At 50.6% G+C, this 22948-nt stretch overlaps 1 protein-coding gene across 2 annotated transcripts in view; it reads right to left on the bottom strand.

Moving 5' to 3' along the window:
- The window catches only part of DNAAF9 (dynein axonemal assembly factor 9), a 115142-nt gene that overhangs the window by 15602 nt on the left and 76592 nt on the right, over window positions 1-22948 (bottom strand). For both annotated transcript variants that reach the window (XM_054989895.1, XM_054989894.1), the window contains exons 22-31: window positions 22590-22736; window positions 13900-13988; window positions 13275-13373; window positions 11822-11939; window positions 9361-9449; window positions 7348-7506; window positions 3948-4073; window positions 2509-2546; window positions 657-792; window positions 89-175 (exon numbers count right to left, since the gene is read on the bottom strand). In XM_054989895.1, coding sequence (XP_054845870.1) covers window positions 89-175; window positions 657-792; window positions 2509-2546; window positions 3948-4073; window positions 7348-7506; window positions 9361-9449; window positions 11822-11939; window positions 13275-13373; window positions 13900-13988; window positions 22590-22736 — 1088 coding nt within the window. The remainder of the gene's footprint in view (window positions 1-88; window positions 176-656; window positions 793-2508; window positions 2547-3947; window positions 4074-7347; window positions 7507-9360; window positions 9450-11821; window positions 11940-13274; window positions 13374-13899; window positions 13989-22589; window positions 22737-22948) is intronic.

The following is a 22948-nucleotide window of genomic DNA, read 5'->3' as shown; positions in this document are numbered from 1 at the left end:
ATGGAATGGGCAGGGACAAAACTTTAACAGTGTCTTATATACGGCCCTACAAAAATTGCAATATTTTGCAGAGAAAGGAGTTACTTACCAGCCAGGGTACGTTAAATAGCGAGCTGTCAGCATCTGCGGGCTTGAAAAACTGGTTTCAGAGAGAATTAGTTCGATATCCTCATTCCTAGCCAGAGAGAAAGGAAGGCTTAATTTCTGAACCCAGCGCTGAGTTGCTTCAGGTACTTTCTCGCTTGAAATGCGAACAATGTTACGTTAAAAATTGGGCTTGTCATTTCCCTAATTCCAGACATCATAAGTACTCTTCAAAAAACCGAGAATCACTTCCCAACAGTCCCTTAACCCTGTAAGGAAAAGTGGATTATAGCTTCCAGCCATTTCAATACATCAGTAGAAAGACGAAAAACCTTTGTTGAATCACAGAGTCTCAAAAACATCTGGTAGGAGAAGAGCAGTGTACAGTTTGAAAGATGTTGACACATTAACAGCTGGGGGATCCCAAGGGCAAAGCAGGAATCCAGACAAAGAATACGGGATTTGTTTTTAAAATTATGGAACACCGATAAGAACCCAACTTGCTCTCTTCTTCGAGGAAAAAATGGCCCACTGCTGAGTGCTGCTGAGACCAAAGGGAATATCGATGTTACCTCGTTACAACCCCGTTTTCTGCCAGGATAAACGAGACGGCGGGGTTCGCTGCTCGGATCAGGTGCTGGAGCTGGACCAGGAGATGATTTTTCTGCTCAGCCGTATGGTTTGTGAAGACCACGTTGCTCACCAAACCTGCACGAGGACAAGTGGTTATTTTGAATCCAACGTTTTGAATCTGCCCTGATTAGGGTGAGTGCCAGGAAAGCCACCAACTTTTTCTGGTCTCCCCCTGCCCCACATTTGCTTTTAAAAGGTAACACTCCTTGCAAAAGTCCTGCAACTTTTTAAAAAAACTTAATTGACTTTGTAAGGACAAGCATTTAAAGGGAATTCTGCTATTACAGCAAGTTGCCTATAGAGCATGAAACATGTCCAGTGGCCATGTATTCGCCCTAAAAATCCCTTTAAATGGCCTGATTGCTGTGGCTATAATGCCCCATAAATGCGAGTCATGGAGTGATTCTGCACACGTTGGATAATGCACTTCCAATCCTCTTTATAGATCATTTGGAAAGGATTTTTTCGTGCACGGAACAAAAAATCCACCTCAAATGATTGATAAAGTGCATTGAAAGTACATTATCCAACGTGTGCGGAATCAGCCATAATTCTGAAAAAGTTATTTTGGGGGACGAGGCTCTGTTCTACATCACCGTTTCTGAGCAGAGCTAGCCGCTCTGGAATCTGTTCCTTATGCTGAGCAGCCAACAGCTGTGCAAAGTTAAGAGTTCTGCTCAGGAAAAAAACCCCAATATCCTTCTGCTTTTTAAAGTCCCATGCCACTGTATTTGCCAACATCTTGTGAGGGCCAGCTGTGGAGGAAATGAGGGCCCCTGGTACCAAGCTAGCTACATGCTGCCATTTACAGCTGAGAACTGCACCTCCACAGCCAGTGAAGGGCCTGCTAGATGAACCCAAAAGGCAGGAAATGTTCCTCATTATATCGAAGCATGCTGCTCTCCCTAGAGGGCTGCTGGTACAGAGCACAGCAAATGACCCTTAGCTAAGTCACTGCTGCCAGGGGAAAGAAAAGCAGAGCAGAGGTGAGCTCTTGGCTGCCAGTTCTTCTAGTTTGCCTCATTAATACACAACAATGAAACCATCTATGCTCTTACCTTCACATGAGAGAATCAGGAGAGTAATTAACAGGGAATGAAGTGGCCACTCCTGATGGAGCCTGCTGTGTTTTAGCTTGACTTAAATTTTGCTGAGCACTTAAAAGTTTAATATCTCATTGCCTGGTTTTTATAGGCAGGAAAAAGAAATTAAATATAATTTCCTACTTTGCCTAGACCTATCTTCCTTTAACGCTGCAAGATACTAACAGATACCAATACGTCCTGTAGCAGCAGCCTCTACAGGTCACCTCAAAGACTCTCTGTCACGTCTGTTGCCCTTAGTCCCTCCATCTTTCCGAACTTTGCATTCATCTTCTGTGTGTGTGTAGTTTTTCACATAGGCTGTCCAGCTCCTGGGAAGACTGCACTCTTATCTAAGATGGCTCACCACAGCGGCCTTGGTACAGCTCCTGCCTACTCTCCCACTGACTATGCCCAGCTGGTCGGGCACCGAGGATGGGGGGCTTACAGAGAGGGACTGAAACCTTGTAGCAAACATTCCATACATCATTCTCAGCAAGAACCCTGTGTACAGGCAGACGCTTTTATTGCTTCTGTGTAACCTATGGACATATATACGCTGTAGTTATGATTTCTCATTAAAAAACCTTGACTCAAGAGAGCTTGGATTTCTCGCTGCAAGGGGGGAGTCAGCTGCAACGTATCCTGTTCTCCATAGACTGACACTCTCGCAAGTTTATCTGTGCAGGAAATTTTTAAGAGGGTTTACCTTGTGAACACTGGTCCAGAAACTTGGGGAAAAGAAACCTGGAGGCAGAGAAAGAGAGACACAAAAGCAAGCAAAATCTTTAGGAGATGCAGATGTGTGCTGTACATGAGTGTATATACAGTCAAAGCTGTGTTAACCGGTATGGTTGGGGAATGTGGGTTGCTGGTTAACTAAACTGGAACCGCTGCCAGCATCCTCCACAGCCTCAGAGCAGGAAAGAGTTGCAGGCAGCGCTCTCGATGGGCTCTGCTCATCACCCCCCGCCCCCCGGGTAGCAGTGGGGTTAGTTCTCTCATAGCCATCCCCTATAACTCTGCAGTGAGTAGAGATTTAAAAGGACAGAATGCCCAGTGCTGCGGCCCTCTGAATCTGCTCCTACTACACATCTATGTGGGGTGGTAGAGAATAAAAAGGGCTTAACATGCAGTATTTGGGATGTGTAATTCCCTGCTCACCGCACAGCTGATCACTGGTATGAAGGTAACGAACAAGGAATCCCAGCAGCGGGATCCCAGCCAAGGGTGCTGTCAGCAAGCAGAAAGTGCTCTGCCGCTATCCTTGAGACAGTAGTGGACACGTACCTGAACAAAGCTACTTGCTCCCATGTTAATTTTATGGTGTGTAAAACAGAACTACCCTGACCTGGATAGCCCAGGCAAGCCCGATAATCATCAGATCTCAGAAGCTAAGCAGGGTTGGTCTTGATTAGGAAGTGGATGAGAGACCTCCAAGGAAGACCAGGGTTGCAGAGGGAGGCCAGGGCAAACCACCTCTGTAAGTCTCTTGCCATGAAAACTCTGCCAGGGGTCACCATAAGTCAGCTACGACTCGACAGCACTTTCCACCAAATTAGCACTATCAAGATGCGAAGGGACAGGGATTCGTGTGCATGAATGCAACCGCCTAACAGCTCATTATTCAGCTGGCTTCCCTTCGGCAGGTTTGCTCTGCAGAAATCTATCCAACTTTTTTTGCCAAGGTCAACAGTTTGGGAGGGGCAAGCCCAAGCACCTTCACAAAACAGTGGCACTGTGCTATTTAAAGCTTGTTAACCTCTGCTGACAGTCGATGCACTCAGCTGCGGAGATTCCTCCTCTGTCTTTCACTGCTGCATCCTGCAAGATTGGAAACTACTCGCTGAGAAGTTTATCATCTGGAACCTGCAGAGTTCTTTGAGGAACAGGCCAGTTCCTCCTCGCGAGCTCCTCCCCTCCAGTTTGATAAATATTTCACTTTCTCAATCCAATCAAGCAAATTTTCACTTGCATGATTCCTTTTCTGGTCACTGCAACTTGCACTGTTTGGCTTACCCTTTTGCAAGCTTCTGGGGTTCAGTTTGGCTGCAAGGAACCAACCCCCTGGGCTGTGCTCCCAAGCTCCCCCTTAACAGGCCACTAACTCTCTCGTGTGGCAGAGAGGAACTGGCTCTGAAAGCGCACCTGTGCTCCATGTAGCAACTGAGAGGGTCCACGCAAGCGGTGATGGCCCCAATGACAAAGGAGGCCTTGACGTCCGCATCCGGGTGAGTCTGCAGGGCCTGTACAACGTCAATCACGTCTGTGTAGCTGCAGAGAGAACAAAGGTGAAGACTAGCGAGGTGACGGGGCCAGATGAGGACTACGGCACTGCCAGCAGATCTGGGGTGAGGACGCGATAAGTTGCAGTTCCAAGAACTGGCTTGTTATCCAGTTCCCAGGGCCAAACACAGTGGGTGTCACGGCAGCAACAGATGCAAGATTCTAAGATCAAATCACTGTGGGGTGGAGCGTGCAACAAGGACCCTGATCTTTATGCTTCCAAGAATGAAGTGTGAAGAATGCCTTCGAGCAAAGCAGGGAAGTGAAATTTATCTTCAGGGATGGTTTGACAGAGCCAAGAAGTTTGCCTGACCGAGAAGAGACGGTGGTTGGGGCTTCATTGGGAATTAACAGAGAAGATGAGCGGGCCACTGTGAATATTTATCCTGCACCAACAGCATGTGAGGGGCTGCCCGAAAGCACCCCAAAAGACATGGCACAGTTGATACAAAAAGGGCTTAAAATCTAGAACCAGCAGGCAAGACCAAGAGAAAGCGAGGAGGCTGATGCAAGGACTGGAAGATGCAAGTTTGACAGGGAAGAAAGAGAAGACGCAACGGAAGACACAAAAACACCTTTCTGGGTCAGGCCCCTGGTCCCTCTGATTCAGTGCTGATAGGTTACTCTGGCTAGTAGGAGCTTCCCCGCCTCAGGCAGAGGAAGATCTTCCCTAGAGCCTTCTACCTGTACTCGGCGGGGGACTGAACCTGGGACCTTCTGCATACAAAGCCTGCACTCTGCTATTGAGCTACAGTCCCTCCCACTTCACCCGACAGAGAAGGAAAGGCTGTTCGAGGCAGCCAGAGAGGGAGAAGACAGCAGCATTGCAAAGGATTGCAGTTGGTCTTGAGTACCAAGCAAAAAGGTCCGGCATTCCACCACTGGGCATGGAAGCTGCAGCATCACCGTTAGCCAAATTCTGGCCTGGATGTCTCTCTCTGAAATGACTTGCTTCATTGGCTCCCTCTGAAATGACTTGCTTCATTGGCTCCCTCTGAAATGACTTGCTTCATTTATAGCCTGCCTTTCCCCCCAGTGGGAACCCAAAGTACCGTACATCATTCTCCTCTCCTCTACTGTATCCTCACAACAACCCTGTGAGGTCGTTCAGGCTGAGAGTGAGTGTGCTACGGCCCAAAGTCACCCAGCAAGCTTCCATGGCACGGTCGAGATTCGAACCCACGTTTCCCAGATCCTAGTCCAACCACTACACCACACTGGCTCTGTGTGCCACCTCTAGCAGGGAATGGAAAAGCAAGGAAGAGGGGGAAATTCCTTTGATCAGAGGCTATGATCTTATGTTGTCAAAAGGACAAGGTTATGCCCCGTGTTTCTACTGTGTATCTTTCAATCACAGAATGTCAAATGTGACTATTTTTAACTGGAGGAGATGGAGGGTTTTTTTTTTCCTTCAAAGGACTTTTAAAGAGGCTTGTTTTGTGTTTAACAATACCAGGCAGCAAAGCAGTCACAAGACTCAACTTCTCAACGTTTTAAGTGGAAATGTATCGAAGTATTTTTTAAGACACTCAAGTTTGCTCTGTAATGCCAGTGAACAGAAGAGTGTATCCCTGAGAAAGAGATTTTACGGCGCTCCACTCAAGGCTCACAGCTTGCCCAGGCCTTTTCCACAGTGTGTTATCCATTCAAATAAAAGGCAGTGGACGTAAAATGCTGGATGGAAGAGAGCTTTTAGGCATGAAAAAAAGAGCCAGAAAGTTTTTTATTTGGTGTCTTGTGGCCACTTAGAACATATTTTTCTTTACTGCTTCACATACTAAAAGCCTGTGATTTATTACACTGGACACAGATACTACACTCTTGCATCTTAAAACAACAACAAAAGGACTCCCCAGATATCTGTTCAAATGTTGGGGTTTGTTTCATGGGCTTGCAGGGAAAGATAAAAGCTTCTAACCATTTTAAAAGCTGTGCCCCTTATAACACGGGTCGTGGCCGTGTTATTTCATTTCGTTTTGGTAATTCCTATCCAGATTTTCTGCACAAAAACTCCCAAAGGAGACTGATAAAATATGAGCTGCTTTCATACAACTACATCCCCCTCCATCCACTATACTGGATATAAATCCAGAATTGGGACCAAAAACTATCATGCACAAGTGCCAAGGCCTGGAAAGAAACGCGTAACGGGGAAGATTTCTCCCACTCCCTTCAGAGTTCTGGGTTAGATCCGCTATTAGCAAAGCAAATTCACAGGATCCAAACTTTGATAAGAGCTAAGGGGGCTTCAACAGGTTGGTTTTCCTTTCTCACCCTCTACAACCTTCTGGTAACACTGATTTAGAAAAGGGACAGGAAAAGATTTTATTTTTTGCAGAGGCGGTATTATTGGACAAAGAAGCACTATATAATTTATGTTAAGATGTAAATAATGCATTCAAGATTGGATTCAGAAATTGTTGCACATGGTGGAAATGGACAAATTAACAAGGAAATTGAAAGAACGAAATTGAAGGGAATTTGTGGAAGATTGGGGTAAATTTTAAAAATATTTAGAAAAGAAATGGGACGTGAAAGATCAGTTGTGGTCTCTTGATAACTACTGAGAGATTTAGAAATAGAAGATAAAACCTTGCCTTAAACAATAGGGGGAAAGCAAGTTAGACTAGAGTTAGTTATTAGGGGATAAGGGGTCAGAGTGCTGCCGGAAGTCAACAAGGGAAAAGGGGAGGGGGCGTGGGATAACATATATCAAGAAACGGGGTATATTTGTTGTAAATGTTTTTGAAATGTATGTGAACCCATCCAATAAAAATTTTCAAAAAAAAAAAGAGAGACGTAAATAATGTATTGTATCGTAATTGTAATTTCTAATTTAATTTTTTTTCGTACGTCTGTATCGCCATCAAGCAGGCCCAAGGGAAGCTTCTGCTTTGTCAGCGGCTGCTCTACAGGCAGGTCTCCCTCCCAGCCCAGACGCTGCCCATATTCAGCTCCCACCTCCCTTTCCCCCTCCTCCCAGCAGTCTTCCCCTCGCCCCATCTGCCCATCTATCTTGGGGGTTACCAGGCAAATCTGAAGATTCTGAGATCTACCTTGCGTCGTCCCTCCACCTCCAAGCGTAGATTTTTCTGGAAAGCTGGAGGTTCCCACCAGGTTTGCAGAAATCGCTCTCTTGTTCGCGCGCGGCCCCACCGTTCGGCTTTTATGATCCGCCTTGTGCGTCATTAAATACATGGATGGTGACCGTGAAGGCAATTGCTAGCAACGTTGCAGGCACAACTAGAGGAGGCCTCCTTACCCTTGCAGCACCACCAGTAGCCTCAACTTCTTCCTACTGTAAGCGGAGAGGCGAGCACTTCGGTTGCGCTGAGATTCTAGGACGCTCGTCAGGTACTTCTGGAAATGGGCTGCGCTGAAACATTCAGGGCTATCCATGGTTTGACGGTAAACAAGCCACCTAAAACATGATACAGACAGAAGAAAGGGTTTCCGCTTTGCTTTATTTCAGTACGGCTTGCGGTATTTTTCCTCTTCAGTGTTTCTCCAAAGAGCGGGCATCAAAGCAGAAGCCAGCCTAGGAACAGACTCTCAGGCTGAAATCGAAACATTGACCGTCTAACTATTCCAGTCTGGCTGAGTGGCGCAGAAGTGGACGTAGAGGCCAAAGAAGGGCCAACCTATTGAGCCAAAGGCAGCAGCTGCTATGGGGCAGGGCACGGTTTGGGAAGGCAGTGGCAGCATGATGGCTCCAGAGGAATCGGCAGCTGCTGAGCAAAGCAGCAGGGGCAGGAGGTTTGCCAGCCCAGGGCATCGGCAGGGGCACAGTGGGCAGCAAGGACCTCGGACTAGCTTTATGCAAACCCAGCCGGTGTGGGGCAAAGCAAGAGATGGACAAGGCTCAGAGAAGGGAGGCACAATGTTGGACACGGGTAGCATGGGTGGAGCCCCATGAAGGAGATGTCTGGAGAGAAGAAGAGGACAAGCTGGGTGGGAAAGGCTGACAAGGCACAGCAAGGAGAGGAAGGCATAAGGTCTTGGGCAAGACAAGGCGGGCCCAGTGGAACTGCTCCATGGCAGAGGCACACCTCGGCCCCCTGAGGTTTTAAAGGGGCCACGTGGATGGGGGTGAAGGAAACCTTGCTCATGGGGATATCTGTATCTACATGGACTTTGCTGACCACAATAAAGGGAACTTTAAGGAGCACCACTGAGTCTGGATGAGTCTCTCCTGACCATGGAAGACACTTATGATATTCTGCTGCCACCTGATGAGGCCACAGGCTGTCACGAGAACGGGTCTCAAGGCAACAGCCTGGAAGGGCAGCACCTTTCTTAGCAGCCAGAAGTGGATCAACTCTTTAACTGGTTGGGGAAGTCCCTGATGGAGAGTGCTGTCGGCCACCAGCAGCATGCCAGCCAGAGCACCGGTGACGTTGCCAGCACTGCAGGCGCTACTTGGCGCTGACGACAACCGGTGCATGCTTGCTCATTGTCTTCTTGAGCTCCGCCACCAGCTGGGTCTAAGTTGAGTGACCAAGGCAACGCAGTTAGAACTCGACTAGTGGAAGCGCGGCAGAAGGTCATGAGCAAGCCCGTGCCTATCGCCACCAATGGGATCTGAGCCAAGGAGCCCCTACTGGGGCTGCTCAGCTGACTTCTGGGACATCTTTTGCCCCTGCTGGAGAAAAGCTGTGCCTTCTCAGGGAACCAAGCAGGCTGCTGCTGGGGGGAAAACGACACTGAACACCACCTCCCTCTCTTAATGAATACAATAAACTAGTAATGACTTATTTACTCAAAATGTGAAAAGTGCAAAAGCGCTCAGTCAATCCAATCTACCAGTCAATCCAATCTACCAAAGGGTCAGTCTTGATATCAATACATATCACACACAAATAATTTCTCGAAAGAGACATACAGAATACATTTGTAATATATACACAATTTCCAATTGAAGGATTCAGTCCCAAGAGGTCTATGAGTTGGTAAAGTGCCAGGTGCAGTCTCTACTAATTCCTCGAGTCACAGCAGCCCCACGATATAAATACAATTAATATAATCAACAAGGTAATTCCATCCATTTGTAGCCAAAAATTGTGGGGTGGGGAGGGGCATCCTCCACCGTGCTGGCCCGGTTCTGGCCCGGTACTGGTCCGGTGTTGGCCCAACAAATGGCTAGCGCTTTTTGTTTCGCAGAAGACGCTTCCTCAAAGGCCAGTAGTTACGCTTATAGAGACACCTAAACATAGAGACTCCTCCAGCTGAATATGACGGCTACAACAAGACAAGACAGACATAAAGTTCTACTCACCTTCCATATTCTTTGTTAAAAGTAACCAGGAAAGAGCAGAGGTCACTGGAGCGACATCCCGGAAGGCCCGTTAAGATGGTGATCACAGCCTTCGATCAGAAGGAAGAGACTCATTCAATTATTGGCATGGCTCACAGGCACGGCCTTTGGCAGTGGTCCAGATGGAAAAAAGCTGCCCTCAAAGCATGCATCTTCCAGCCAGCACCGTCATTAGGGAGGATAAACTCTTATTTATTTATTTACTACATTCATAGTCTGCCTTTCTCACCGAGTCTGGTGTCACCGTCCTTTATTCCCGAGGATATCATTTCCCGACATTTTCACAATGCTTTACAGGCAACTGCAGGCAGTTCACAAACACTCCGATTCTCTCACCTCCCTCTTTTTAAAAAAGCTGATACGGTAATGGTGCTCGGGAGCCAGAAAAAACTCTTGCGCAAGGTCCCTGAATCACCATCCCTGAGCAGTGGGGGACTTCATAAAGCACCAGAAGCTGTCCACCAGCGTATCGTAGCTCTTCCAAAGAGCCCTTCAATGCAGAACAAATTTGCATCTCGTAAATGTAGAACACCTTCCCCACTGCAAAACTGGAGCTCTGCTAGTACAGAGGGGACATCTTTGTAAAAAGGCAGATGAGAGCATTTCCGGGAGGTGGGGATAGATAACAATTCCACAGAACTTGTGCAATTTTGATTTAACCCGCTGCATCTTCTAATGGGCATTAGAGTAATACGTTGGGTTATTGGTTTTCAAACTGCAGGCAGTTCACAAACACTCCGATTCTCTCACCTCCCTCTTTCTAAAAAAGCTGATACGGTAATGGTGCTCAGGAGCCAAAAAAAAACTCTTGCATAAGGAGTTTTTTCTGGCTCTGCAAGCTTATGAGATGGACAAGCTCCTTAGGAGTAGGACTAGACTGATAGGCTGTTCTACACTTGCAATGCTCAGCTGCCCAAGGGTGCGCACTGGAGCATTCTTGGGAGTGCTTTCAGTTCATCCAGTGCTGGACTCAGGCTCAAACGGCCTGGCCAGCAGCTCACACGAGCCAAAATCCTGCCCCAAACTACACTCCAGAATCTGCTGCAATGAGTTTAGTATCTTACTGGATACAATTAATGGGGAAAAGGCAGCAGAGGTGTGAAAAATTGCTGGTCTAGATTAAAGCGACTTGAAGCCTCAGTTCCCTCAAACTGTGCCTCCCTTTTGCCATCCCAAGTTCAATGTCCCTTGCTCCCGCAAGTAGATTTACATGCTTTACTAAACATGCATCTGAATTCAGTCTCTGTTGCTGCACAAAGCCAGCCTCTCAAATGCTCCCATTTTTGTAAACATGAAAGCTGCCAAGCTGTTTTCAAGTGACACACATCTTCCAAACTCACTGTGGTGACAAAGAGCCAGTGCAGCGGTTAGAGTGTTGGACTCAGGTCGGGAAGACCCGGGTTCGAGTCCCCACTCTGCCATGGAAGCTTGCTGGGTGACTTTGGGCCAGGCACTCCTCCTCACCCCGATCTACCTCACAGGGTGGTTGTTGCGAGAATAAAACAAAGGAGGAGAATGATGAAAGCCGTTTGGGGTCTCCATTGAGGAGAAAGGTGAGGCATAAATGAAGTTTAAAACGTTTAAAAAGTCAAACATCAGCTACGGAAAGCAAGGAGAGCGCCACAGGCAGTTACAAGCACATATGAGCCTTGTAAACGTATTGCCATCTCCGACTGCTTGCAGTTTGGGTAAGAACATAAGAGCAGCCCTTCTGGATCACAGACCAATGGTCTATCTAGTCCAGACTTCTGTTTCACAAAGTGGTCCACTGGTTGCCCTGAAGAGCCAACAATACGCACATAGAAACCAAAGGTTTTCCCTGATGCTGCCTCCTGGTGATGGTATTCAGAGGTTTACTGGGGAGATCCTCTTTATTTATTTTATTTATTTAATTTATTTACTCAATTCAATTTATATTCTGCCCTCCCCGCATCAGCAGGCTCAGGGCGGATTACAATCGGTATAGTAATTTAAAATACATATAACTTTAAAACCAATAAAACCACATAAATATTTAAAACACACAGCAGCAGACTTCTCCAATCACCACCACCCCACCATCTCCAAAGTATTTAACAGGCTGGGTGGGTTGGGGGGTATGTTTTCCTCCAGTCGGCTGGTGGGGAGGCCCAACCAGCGTCAACCATATGCCTGGCAGAACAGCTCCGTCTTGCAGGCCCGGCGGAAGGATAACAAGTCCGGGCCTTGGTCTCTTTAGACAGAGCGTTCCACCAGATTGGAGCCAAGACCGAAAAGGCCCTCCCCCTAGGCAGGCCTCCCTGGGGCCAGGGACCATTAACAGCTGTTTGTCGCTGGACTGAAGTGTCCTCTGGACGCTAGCCTCACTGTGGCTTGCAGCCACTAATAGACTTAATACAGTAAGGGGATCTCTACCAATTCATCCAAACCTTCCCTGACTTACCTTATCATTCTCTGCCTGGTTACCAGGAATAGCTTCCGACTGTTGCAGCAACATAGGCAGATGGGACCTCGTCACAGGCTCGGGGCTTATGCTGCTCACTGTGAAGTGGTGTAGAAAGCTTTGGAGGAAAAACAAATAAAATCTAGCACTGATGCTTGCTAATGTGGCAAGCAGTTCCTTTGGTGGGGTCATGTATCAAAGGAATTAGGTTGGGTCCAGCGCAAAACGTCCGCTAGAGCTCTCGTGCAAGCAGAAATGCAGGGAAAGGACAATGGTAGTCTCTTGCACGAAATCACTCTAGGCCCACTTGCATTTCTGCTTACGCAACCAATTTGTGGGGCCTATAATACACAGGGAGGAAAGCACTAGGTGTCGCGCAAGCTCTTGCACAAGCACGACTGCGCTAAGCGTATTTGTGGTTCTGCTTGTGCATCACTGGATCCCAGCCACTGATTTCATCCCATCCTGAAACTCCACTCCCCCACAGCCCGAGGACAGCCAAGTCACATGCTGAAAGGGGAAGGCAGGCGAAACTCTGAGCCACGGCCTCCAAAAGTAGCAATTGGACAGGCGGCCGATGACAAGCTTGAGAAACAAACACCGACATACAGGGCAATCCTAAGACGAGTTACTCCAGTCTAAGTCCACTGATTTCAATGGGCTTAAACTGGAGCAACTCTTCTTAAGATTGCTCTGTAAGTGGATGCAAGTTCACATCAATCAACAACTAATCCGACACCCCCGAGAAAGGAGAGGATGCGGCTCTAGCCTGCAGATCTGGGCAGACGTCTAAATTTTTTATTTATTTATGTCATTTATAGTCCGCCTTTCTCATTGAAACTCAAGGCGGATTACACAGTATGAGGTTAATACAATCAGTATCAAGTAAGTACATTTCAATACAATACCATAAGGTAAACAGATACAAGTTTAAAGACGTAGCATTAGCAAGGATCCAAGACATAGGAGAGATACTGGAGCAAAACATAATCAATTCTAGGACTAACATTAGACAGCATGGAGCGCTGGCTGTACACAGGAGTACATATTTAAAGCAGCAGATAATATATAAGGCAAAAATGGTGATGAAGTCTGTGATCCCCAACTTGTTAGTGAAGCATCTGAGACCCCCCCCCCCCTCCCTACAATGCAGCCCTCCCATTTGAGTAAAAAGCCTTTTTGAATAGCTCGGTTTTGCATCGTTTATGGAAAGCGGAAAATAAGAAAGATGCTTAAACATAATGAAGCTAAAATGGGTGTATTTTTGGCAGTCAGTTGGGGCCCCATGGAATAACATGCCCATGGTTGTTGTGGGTTTTCCGGGCTGTATTGCCGTGGTCTTGGCAATACAGCCCGGAAAACCCACAACAACCATCGTTCTCCGGCCATGAAAGCCTTCGACAATACAACATGCCCATGGTTTTGAAAAGAGGCTGTCTTCGTAAAGCTTTACCTGTCCAGGTCCGGGAGGCTTGTAGATACTCTTAGGTGGCTCCATCTTTCCCCAGCCGGACAGGATGAGATATTAAAGAGCTTCTGCATGTGACAGTGTCTGAAATGACACACACACAAGCAATTCTTCAGATTTAGGAACAGGCTATTGCTTGGTTCAGTTCAGCATGCATTACTGCAGTCTATAAAATTATTACTTATCGAATGCATTCCCAAATTCACCTTCAGTACCAACTTGTACTTTCATCTTTAAGAGAACATTTTTCCCTTTCACTATTCACTGTCTCTCTAGACCAAGCCTCCTATCTCTCATCCCGTCTCTCCCCCTCCTTTCAAAACTTGGCCACGGTGCTGCTGGAGTGATTCACATTCACAGAAGCATTTTAGTCACAGGTCGCAAGAGAATCCATACTATGAATGGCCACCTCCTTCTACAAAAGACTGAATAAAATGGATTGTTGTGGGCAGAGGGGAGAAAAGAACAGGAAAATTAAAGCTCCCTAAAAACTGCGCTGCGCTAATATGCAACATTCACAACAGACTAACAGAAGCAAACAACACAAAAAAGGAACACCTTGCTGTACGTGCAAAAGATCGTGGGTTTCGGGGCGCAGGCGTCAACTTACAACTGCTCTTGTTCTGCAGGCAGGTGATCTTCTTGCGTCATCTTTAAAGATACTTCTGAGTTCCCCCGTGGCTGCCAGACAGAGAAAACCTGCAACAGAAAATTAAATTCAAATTACACAATTTAGTATTGCATTTAATAACTTTCCTGGGATTTTAAGGCGGGTATTTGCTCAGGAAGGTGAATCACCGCGACTGTCACCAGCAGGGTTCTCGGAGTGCTAGTTATTACATTTGTAATTAAAAACCCTCTCCAAGAAAGGCCTTCAAGAATACCGAAGAGCTCTTTCCAGAACCACCGAGGCCTGATGTCAGCTCTGATGATAAATCCCAATAGTAAAGCAGGGGAGACCACCCCAAAGTGCTTGGAATGCATCGGCTTATTTAATAACTATGACAAATGGACCGTTTTTTAATTCAGCGTTAATGCAATTAAGCTTTAATACTCCTCTACTCCTAATCAACAGTCCTTGTGTTATTATTCTTAAGAACAGGGAAGCAAGAGAAGTGTTTTTATTTGTAGAAATAAGCTTATTTCCAAGTGGTGGCTTTGTGTTGATTTTCCCGTATCACCAATCATTGCCATATTCAACATCTATGGCTGCCTTTCTCAAGGGCGGCAACCTCCCACCGCAGGACTATCACTTGCAACTCTGGGAGAAATTTGTTGTGGAGAAAATCGGAAGCCCTTTTAGTTTATATAGTTTTTTTTCTTTTTTGTTGTTTGTTGTTTCTTTGTATTATTTGCACAAGGCGTTATTTTGGTATGTTGGTTAGTTGTTTGCGTTTCCTCTATTAGCTTTTTGTGTAACTGTAGTTTTTAGGATTGTTCTTGAATTATATAAAACTCTTAATAAAAGAAAAGAGAACGTCATCACTCTTTGCACTGCTAGACAACAAGATCTAAAATTATGAGAATTAATCCTATCTAGGTTTGTATTAAACGTTCTTGGTTTATAAAATTAACATAATGTAAACAAAGTCCCATCTTTCCCCCCCTCTTTTGCAAACATTGGTATGGAAATGTCGAGGATAGTGAGAAGAAGGGTAAGAATATCTCAAGCAATGGCACTTACTAATTTGGATGGAATAGGGCTAAGGTTAAGAGAGGAATCTAAGTGGATAATTCTCATGTTAGTAGCAGCAAGACAGGTGATAGCAAGGAATTGGAAAGAAGCTGAGGAATTGACGATTAATCACTGGAGGGGAAATATGAATAATATAATAGTTTTAGAGTACCTTACAATGAAGATACGTAGAATGAATGGGTTAAAGGTTAGGGAACAAGAGGAGAATTGGTTTAGAAGGGTGGCGGGGTGTCCGGGGTCTGGGTCCCAGCCCCCAGACTTGGTAGGAGGGAACAGCAGGTCAACTGGGCGGACAGGCATACAGAGGGGGCAGCCAGCAGCCAGCAGGTCAACTGGTCAGACAGCAGACAGCAGGTCAACTGGTCGGCCGGCTGACAGCAGGTCAACCGGTCTGATTGGCAGGCAGAGGGGGCAGCTGGGGGACAGCAGGCCAACCCCTCCCATGGGCAAATGGGGCCAGAACCTGCCAGTGCCAGGGGCAAGGGGCAAAGGCCCAGGGCCTCAGGAGGCAGGGGGAGACAGAGAGAGGCCAGCGAGTCCCACTCCCCTAGGAAAAGAAAGGGGACTAAGCAAGGCGGAAGGGGGCAAGGGCAGAGGGATTGGGGGCCCAGCAGTCACCCACCCAAAGGCCTTACCTGAGGAGGAGAAGCAGCAGCAGCCCCAACAACCCAAAGCCACGCCCCAGCTAGAAAATAGTAGCCTGGCCCAGGAGTTGCCAAAAGCCAAGCCACTCCAGGTGGGGCTAGTGGAGGCACTCGGCATGAAGCCCTGGGCAACCAGCCAAGGAGCCGCAGCTGGACCCACCTTCAGCCATCAGCTCAGCCAGGGAGGCCGGGCTGCTAGCCAGGGAACTGCAGCTGGACAGGCCTTCAGCAATCAGCCAAGGCAGGGAGGCTGGGCAGCCAGGGAACAAGGCACAGCTGGTGCTGGTCAGTGGGGCCAGATCAGCTACCCCAGCTGCAACTGCTTGTTGCAGCCCAAGACCAGGCTGGAAGAGGGGTGGGACAGTAGAAGGAAGCCCTATAAAAGCTGGCTGGGAAGAGCCCTGTGGTGGTGGGTGTGAATGAGGAGTGATGATGTGGAGTGAGGACGGTGCAATGCAAGAGTGGAGGTTTGGAGGAGAATTCTGGAAGGAGGGGATGAAGAAGGACACAGGGGGCAAGCAGGCCAGGTTGAGCAGGCCAGCGAGTGGACTGAGAGGGAGTCTGGGTGAGGTATACCGCCCCTCCTTCCACAGAGCAGGGTCCTGCAGAATCCCTGGCCCCCCTATGACGTCAGGAGCAGGCCGCCCAGGGCCACACCCAGCGGCAGCGGCGGCACGCCCTGACAAGTTGGTGGCCCGTACGGGGAAAGTCGTTCCGACGCAGGCGCCAGTCGAAGGGATGTATCCCAATGCCGTAGCCCCAGCAGACCTCAGACTGTGGCTAGAGGAATGCTTGGACAGGATGTGGAGGAAGCTGGAGGCGGCCTTCCAAACAGCTCAGGCAGAGCTAATGCAGGCCGTGGAGCAGCGGATGCAAGCCTGCACCCCCACAGCCTCCTCACCAGTGGTATGTGCGTTGGCTTGGGAAATTAACCCGCCAGCTGGCAAGAGGATAGAGAGTCTGCGCGCCACCGTGAGGATAGGCCGGCAGAGCCTGCAGGCCCTGTTGGACTCAGGGAGCGCAGTCTCGGCGATCCACACCCAACTTGTCCCAGCTGCCACCCCAGTGCACCGCTGGATCCCGGTGACAGATGTGATGGGCCGCACCCTGCCGTATCCTGCGGTCTGGGTCACGGTGGAATACCTGGGGGCGATCCACCGCCTAGAGGTCGTCAAGGTGGCCCACTTACCCCTCCCCATGCTGCTAGGGAGAGATGCCCCTGAGTTTTCCCGGTTACTCAGGGAGGCGATGGGGGCGTTGGCAACCCCCCAAGCTGCTGTGGCTCTGCAGGTAGAGGAGGCAGCTGACCCCAGCGAGGGCCCTTCCCGTGGACCAGTGGCCGAACCACAGGCCGAGGACCCCGCAGGTCCTCCAGCAGACCGCCGGTTCCGCAATGCCCAAGGTGCAGACGAGTCCTTGCAGCGCCTGCGAGATACGGCAGCTCGTGAGGAGGAGCAAGTGCGGGATGAGAGAAGGGCCCAGCGGCTCCCCCGCATCGAGAAGCAAGGAGAGGTTTGGGTCCGTCTGGCCCGTGCCCCAAATGGCCAGGGAGAGGTCCGCCAGCTACTGGTGCCGGCAGCCTACCGGGCGGAAGTTCTCCGCATGGCCCATGAGCATGCTTGGGCCGGGCACCTGGGGCACCACAAGACCCTGAAGAAGGTCCTCGAGCGGTTCTTCTGGCCCTCCGTGAATGCGGACGTGAAGGCCCACTGCCGCTCATGCCCCACCTGTCAGCGGGTGGCTGCACGGCGCCCCTCAAAGGCCCCCCTCTCCCCATTGCCCGTCATGGAGACACCCTTCCAACGCATCGCAATGGACTTTATCGGCCCGCTGCCGCGCACACCCCGGGGCCACCGCTTTGCCCTGGTGATTGTGGACTATGCTACGCGGTTTCCGGAGGTCATCCCACTAAAGACAATGCAGACCCCGGGGATGATACGGGCCCTGTCCAAGCTGTTTGCAATGGTGGGCCTGCCGGACGAAATCTTGACGGACCGGGGGGGGCCGTTCCGTGCCAAAGCCATGCGTCAACTCTGCCAGAATTTGGGGATCCGGCAGGTATTCACCTCGGCTTACCACCCTCAGACGGATGGTTTGGCAGAGCGTCTGAACCAGACCGTCAAGGAAGCCCTGAGGAAGATGACCCGGGACAAGCCCCACCAGTGGGATCTGTACATTGACCCCCTCATGTTCGCCCTCCGGGAGACCCCACAGGCATCCACCGGCTATAGCCCCTTTGAACTGCTATATGGGCGCAAGCCACGGGGGATGCTCTCTCGGTTGGCAGAACGGTGGAGTCCCCGCGCCAGCAGCCCTGCTCCCCCCATACAGGAGTATGTGAGCCAGCTCCGCGAGCGGGTGCAGAAGTCCCAGGCAGAGGCAAACCGCCAGCTAACACACACCCAGGCGCAGCAGAAGGCTGCCTACGACCGGGGTGCAAGGATGAGGACCTTCCAAGTTGGAGAAAAGGTCCTAGTACACCACTCGGTGTTCCCACGGGAGGAGGGGGACCCATGGAGGGGCCCTTACCAAATTCGGAGGGTACTGGGTCCCACCACTTATGAGCTGCAGTGCGGGCCGGGCCGGCGCCGGCGGAGGACGCTCCATGTGAACCTGCTGAAGAGGTGGTACGAGCGGGACAGCGAGGAGTGCCAGCTGGCGGAGGACCCCCTGGAACTCCCGTCCAGTGAACTGCCGTGGACCACAGAAGGCCCAGAATTCGAGGAGCCCAAGGTGGACCCCCAGCTCGACTCAACTCAACGGGCCCAGCTACAGGCTCTATGGGCCCAGGTACCAGGCGTCTTCTCCCGCAGACCGGGTAGCACCAGCCTGATACAGCATGCCATCCCAACCGAGCCAGGGCAGGCGGCCCGGGCTACGTGGCGACCCATCCCTAGAAAGCGCTGGGAGGCAGTGGAAAAGGAGACGGACGAGATGCTCCAGCTGGGGGTGATTGAGCCCTCACGGAGTGCCTGGAGGAGTCCAATAGTCTTGGTGCCCAAGCCGGACGGGACCACCCGCTTCTGCGTTGATTACCGAGAGCTGAATAAGGTGGCCAAGTTCGATGCCTATCCCATGCCCCGAGCAGACGTGCTGGTGGATCACCTGGGGTCCGCTCGCTACCTGTCGGCTCTCGATTTAACCAAGGGATACTGGCAGGTGCCCGTGCGGCCTGAGGATCGGGAGAAAACAGCGTTCGCCACCCCCCGAGGTCTTTTTCAATTTAAGAAAATGCCTTTCGGTCTCCATGGTGCGGCAGCCACGTTCCAGCGACTAGTGGACCAGGTGCTGGGCGAGTGCCGGGCATACGCAATGGCCTACATTGACGACATCATTGTCTTTAGCCCGGACTGGCCCACCCACCTCCAGCACCTGGAGTCAGTCTTGAGAGCCCTTCAACAGGCCGGACTGCGGGCCAACCCAAAGAAAAGCCATCTGGGGTTCCAGGAGCTGCAGTACCTTGGCTTCGTGGTCGGGGGAGGACGGGTCCGACCACCGCCGGACAAGGTGGCCTCTATAGCCGATGCCCCACAGCCCCAGACCAAGAAGCAGGTCCGGCGTTTCTTGGGACTGCTGGGGTATTATGGGCGGTTCATCCCCCACTTTGCCTCCCGAGCGGCACCTCTGACGGACTGCTTAAGGAAGGGGATGCCCAACCAAGTCCGGTGGACCCCAGAACTAGAGGTGGCCTTCCGAGACCTGCGGTCAGCCCTCTCTAACGCCACCGCCCTGTGGAACCCGGACTTTGACCGACCCTTCACGCTGGCCACAGACGCTTCAGACACCGGCCTCGGGGCTGTGCTGACTCAGGAGCGTGATGGAGTAGACGTCCCCATTCTCTTCCTGAGTCGGAAGCTACAGCCCGCAGAGAAGCGCTATGCCACAGTGGAGCGGGAGGCCCTAGCAGTCAAGTGGGCAGTGGGGGCCCTGCAGTACTACCTGGCCAACAACCCCTTTGTACTGCTGACGGACCATGCGCCCCTGCAGTGGCTCCACCGCATGAAGGCACACAATCCCAGGGTGCTGCGGTGGTACCTCTCCCTCCTACCCTTCCAATTTACCATCAAATACCGCCAGGGGGCACAGCATGTGGACGCAGACTTCATGTCCCGCATGTTCGAGACTGAACCGGACCCCCACAACTCAAAGCCAAGCGGGGGGGTGTGTCCGGGGTCTGGGTCCCAGCCCCCAGACTTGGTAGGAGGGAACAGCAGGTCAACTGGGCGGACAGGCATACAGAGGGGGCAGCCAGCAGCCAGCAGGTCAACTGGTCAGACAGCAGACAGCAGGTCAACTGGTCGGCCGGCTGACAGCAGGTCAACCGGTCTGATTGGCAGGCAGAGGGGGCAGCTGGGGGACAGCAGGCCAACCCCTCCCATGGGCAAATGGGGCCAGAACCTGCCAGTGCCAGGGGCAAGGGGCAAAGGCCCAGGGCCTCAGGAGGCAGGGGGAGACAGAGAGAGGCCAGCGAGTCCCACTCCCCTAGGAAAAGAAAGGGGACTAAGCAAGGCGGAAGGGGGCAAGGGCAGAGGGATTGGGGGCCCAGCAGTCACCCACCCAAAGGCCTTACCTGAGGAGGAGAAGCAGCAGCAGCCCCAACAACCCAAAGCCACGCCCCAGCTAGAAAATAGTAGCCTGGCCCAGGAGTTGCCAAAAGCCAAGCCACTCCAGGTGGGGCTAGTGGAGGCACTCGGCATGAAGCCCTGGGCAACCAGCCAAGGAGCCGCAGCTGGACCCACCTTCAGCCATCAGCTCAGCCAGGGAGGCCGGGCTGCTAGCCAGGGAACTGCAGCTGGACAGGCCTTCAGCAATCAGCCAAGGCAGGGAGGCTGGGCAGCCAGGGAACAAGGCACAGCTGGTGCTGGTCAGTGGGGCCAGATCAGCTACCCCAGCTGCAACTGCTTGTTGCAGCCCAAGACCAGGCTGGAAGAGGGGTGGGACAGTAGAAGGAAGCCCTATAAAAGCTGGCTGGGAAGAGCCCTGTGGTGGTGGGTGTGAATGAGGAGTGATGATGTGGAGTGAGGACGGTGCAATGCAAGAGTGGAGGTTTGGAGGAGAATTCTGGAAGGAGGGGATGAAGAAGGACACAGGGGGCAAGCAGGCCAGGTTGAGCAGGCCAGCGAGTGGACTGAGAGGGAGTCTGGGTGAGGTATACCGCCCCTCCTTCCACAGAGCAGGGTCCTGCAGAATCCCTGGCCCCCCTATGACGTCAGGAGCAGGCCGCCCAGGGCCACACCCAGCGGCAGCGGCGGCACGCCCTGACACGGGGTACTTAGAAACGTTTAAACAATTTGGGATGATTAGTCGGTTAATAGGAAATTGAGAGGTTAATTTAATTATAAGGCTAAGTGGAATGATCTATAGAGCAACAGAGTTGTACTGGGAGTAATTGTGAATATGAATAGTGTATGGAATAATATTTATGTATCTACCGCCTGGAGGTCCCTACACGGGTGATGTCAGTGACGGGTTGTTACATTCGGAATAAAACAATAAAGTATTTTTTTTAAAAAAAGATCATCCTATTCTATAAGAGGCTAAGCTGCCCGGTAGTAATCATGAAAGTAGCAAAGTCAGGACACCTGCAGGTAAGGTAGGGCTTTCTGCGTTGCGGAACAGAAAAATACAGCTTTGAAAAGGAGTTAAAGATGGAAAGATCCCAGCCCCTACAATCAGCCCGACTCCTGATCAAGCTCCAGGAGATGCTACAACAACAGGTTTGGCGGGAGGCCTTTGACACCAGGGCGATAGAGAGGGCCTGACGCAAGGCTAACCACGCCATTAAGAGGTCTTTGGGGCAAGGCTTGGGTATTTATTTGCCACACCCCAAGATTAGGGCCGAATTTACGGAGGCGACGGTGTCCACCTGGCACCTGAGGGCAATGATATTTTCCTAGATGACCTGCGGCAATGGCTCCGGGTGGCTCTAGGCCACCGGTGGGGCGCAAGGGTCTAAGCAGAGGCTTGACCCTTGCGGTGGCAGGAGATTTTGGGAATAGGGTGCGGGCTGGTGAGCACCCTGTGGCGCTTCCCCTTGAATGGGGACAGGGCTGCCATTAAGGGCGGTATGCCTGCTTGCGGAAACCTGCGGGGATCCTCAATACAAGGCCTCCCCTCATGCCGTGCGGCTGAGACGTAACAGGTGCTTCAATGGGGATCCATGGCCTGGCAGCCTGGGGGGAATCAACAAGGTAGAGAAGTGGGTTTCTTCCAATCTCCTGGTGCTCATAAAATCCCAGAGGAGGGAATTTAGAGGAGGGTGTCATATTTCTGAATTATTCATTCTCCCCCCACTCCTGACAATGTGGGGGCCGCCACTGTTTCTGATATGTTATAAACGCAGCGTAACCAGCCCTTGCATGTGATCTTTCAAATCTGATTTTTCATTCTGCTAACTTGTGGGTGGATCCGTGGACGGCCTCCCCTGAGAACTATTAATGCCCAAGGAAACATCAATGTTCCATCAGCAATGTTTGATTTGCAGTGGCCGTTCCAATGCACAAGTTATTGCTCAGCACTGCACTGATCAGGCAATGGAACTGTGTGCGTGAATTCAGCTAGAGAGAACAGTTTGGATGACGTCCGCTAATCAGCAATGCCCCTCGCTCAATTTGTATCAGAAGAAACTAGTATTTCTAACGATGAAAGGCTGGCTAGTGGGGAGTCATTCGAATCCCCCGATCTGTTCTCACTGCACACACTGTCCATCAGAACAAAAAACACTGTAGTGCTTAGTGTGGCAAGTTAGGATCCAGGAGACCCAAAGTTTGAATCCCCACTCTGCCATGGAAGCTTGCTGGGTAACCCTGGGCCAGTCTCACGCTCTCGGCCTAGCCTACCTCGCAGGGTTGTTGTGAAGCAAAAGTGGAAGAGAGCGGAGAGCCTCTTTGGTTCACCAGTGGGGAGGAAGGCAGGCTAGAAATACATTTCATTTCAAGAAAGATCACTTGTTTACATTACCTGCGAGTAGAAAGCTTTATAAAGTTTTGATTTGGGGAAAAGCGCAATCAACAGAGACTTGCTTGGAGTGTGGAACTGGATCGGCAGGTGAGCAAGAAGGGAGTCTTTGTAGCCTATGATGAGGGCTGCGACAATGCTGGTGGAGTCCTAGGAAGCAGGAAAGGAAAGAACTTTTAAAACCAACAGAAGCAGCCACAGGAAGTGGACAGCCTGGAACGATGACCTCCTGCCCAAGAATCCTCTTTGCTCTTCAACATTTCTATCAGCTAACATTAGGAACATTCCTTTTACAAACTCCTCTCGCAGTTTCCAAAAGACTTGCCAAGTATATGTGCAGAAATGCCGCACACCATGCACAC

This window comes from Eublepharis macularius, chromosome 10 (genome assembly GCF_028583425.1).
Source record: "Eublepharis macularius isolate TG4126 chromosome 10, MPM_Emac_v1.0, whole genome shotgun sequence".
Lineage (NCBI taxonomy): Eukaryota > Metazoa > Chordata > Lepidosauria > Squamata > Eublepharidae > Eublepharis > Eublepharis macularius.
The sequence above is the reverse complement of the archived record's forward strand: the minus strand, read 5'-3'. Positions and strand labels throughout refer to the sequence as shown.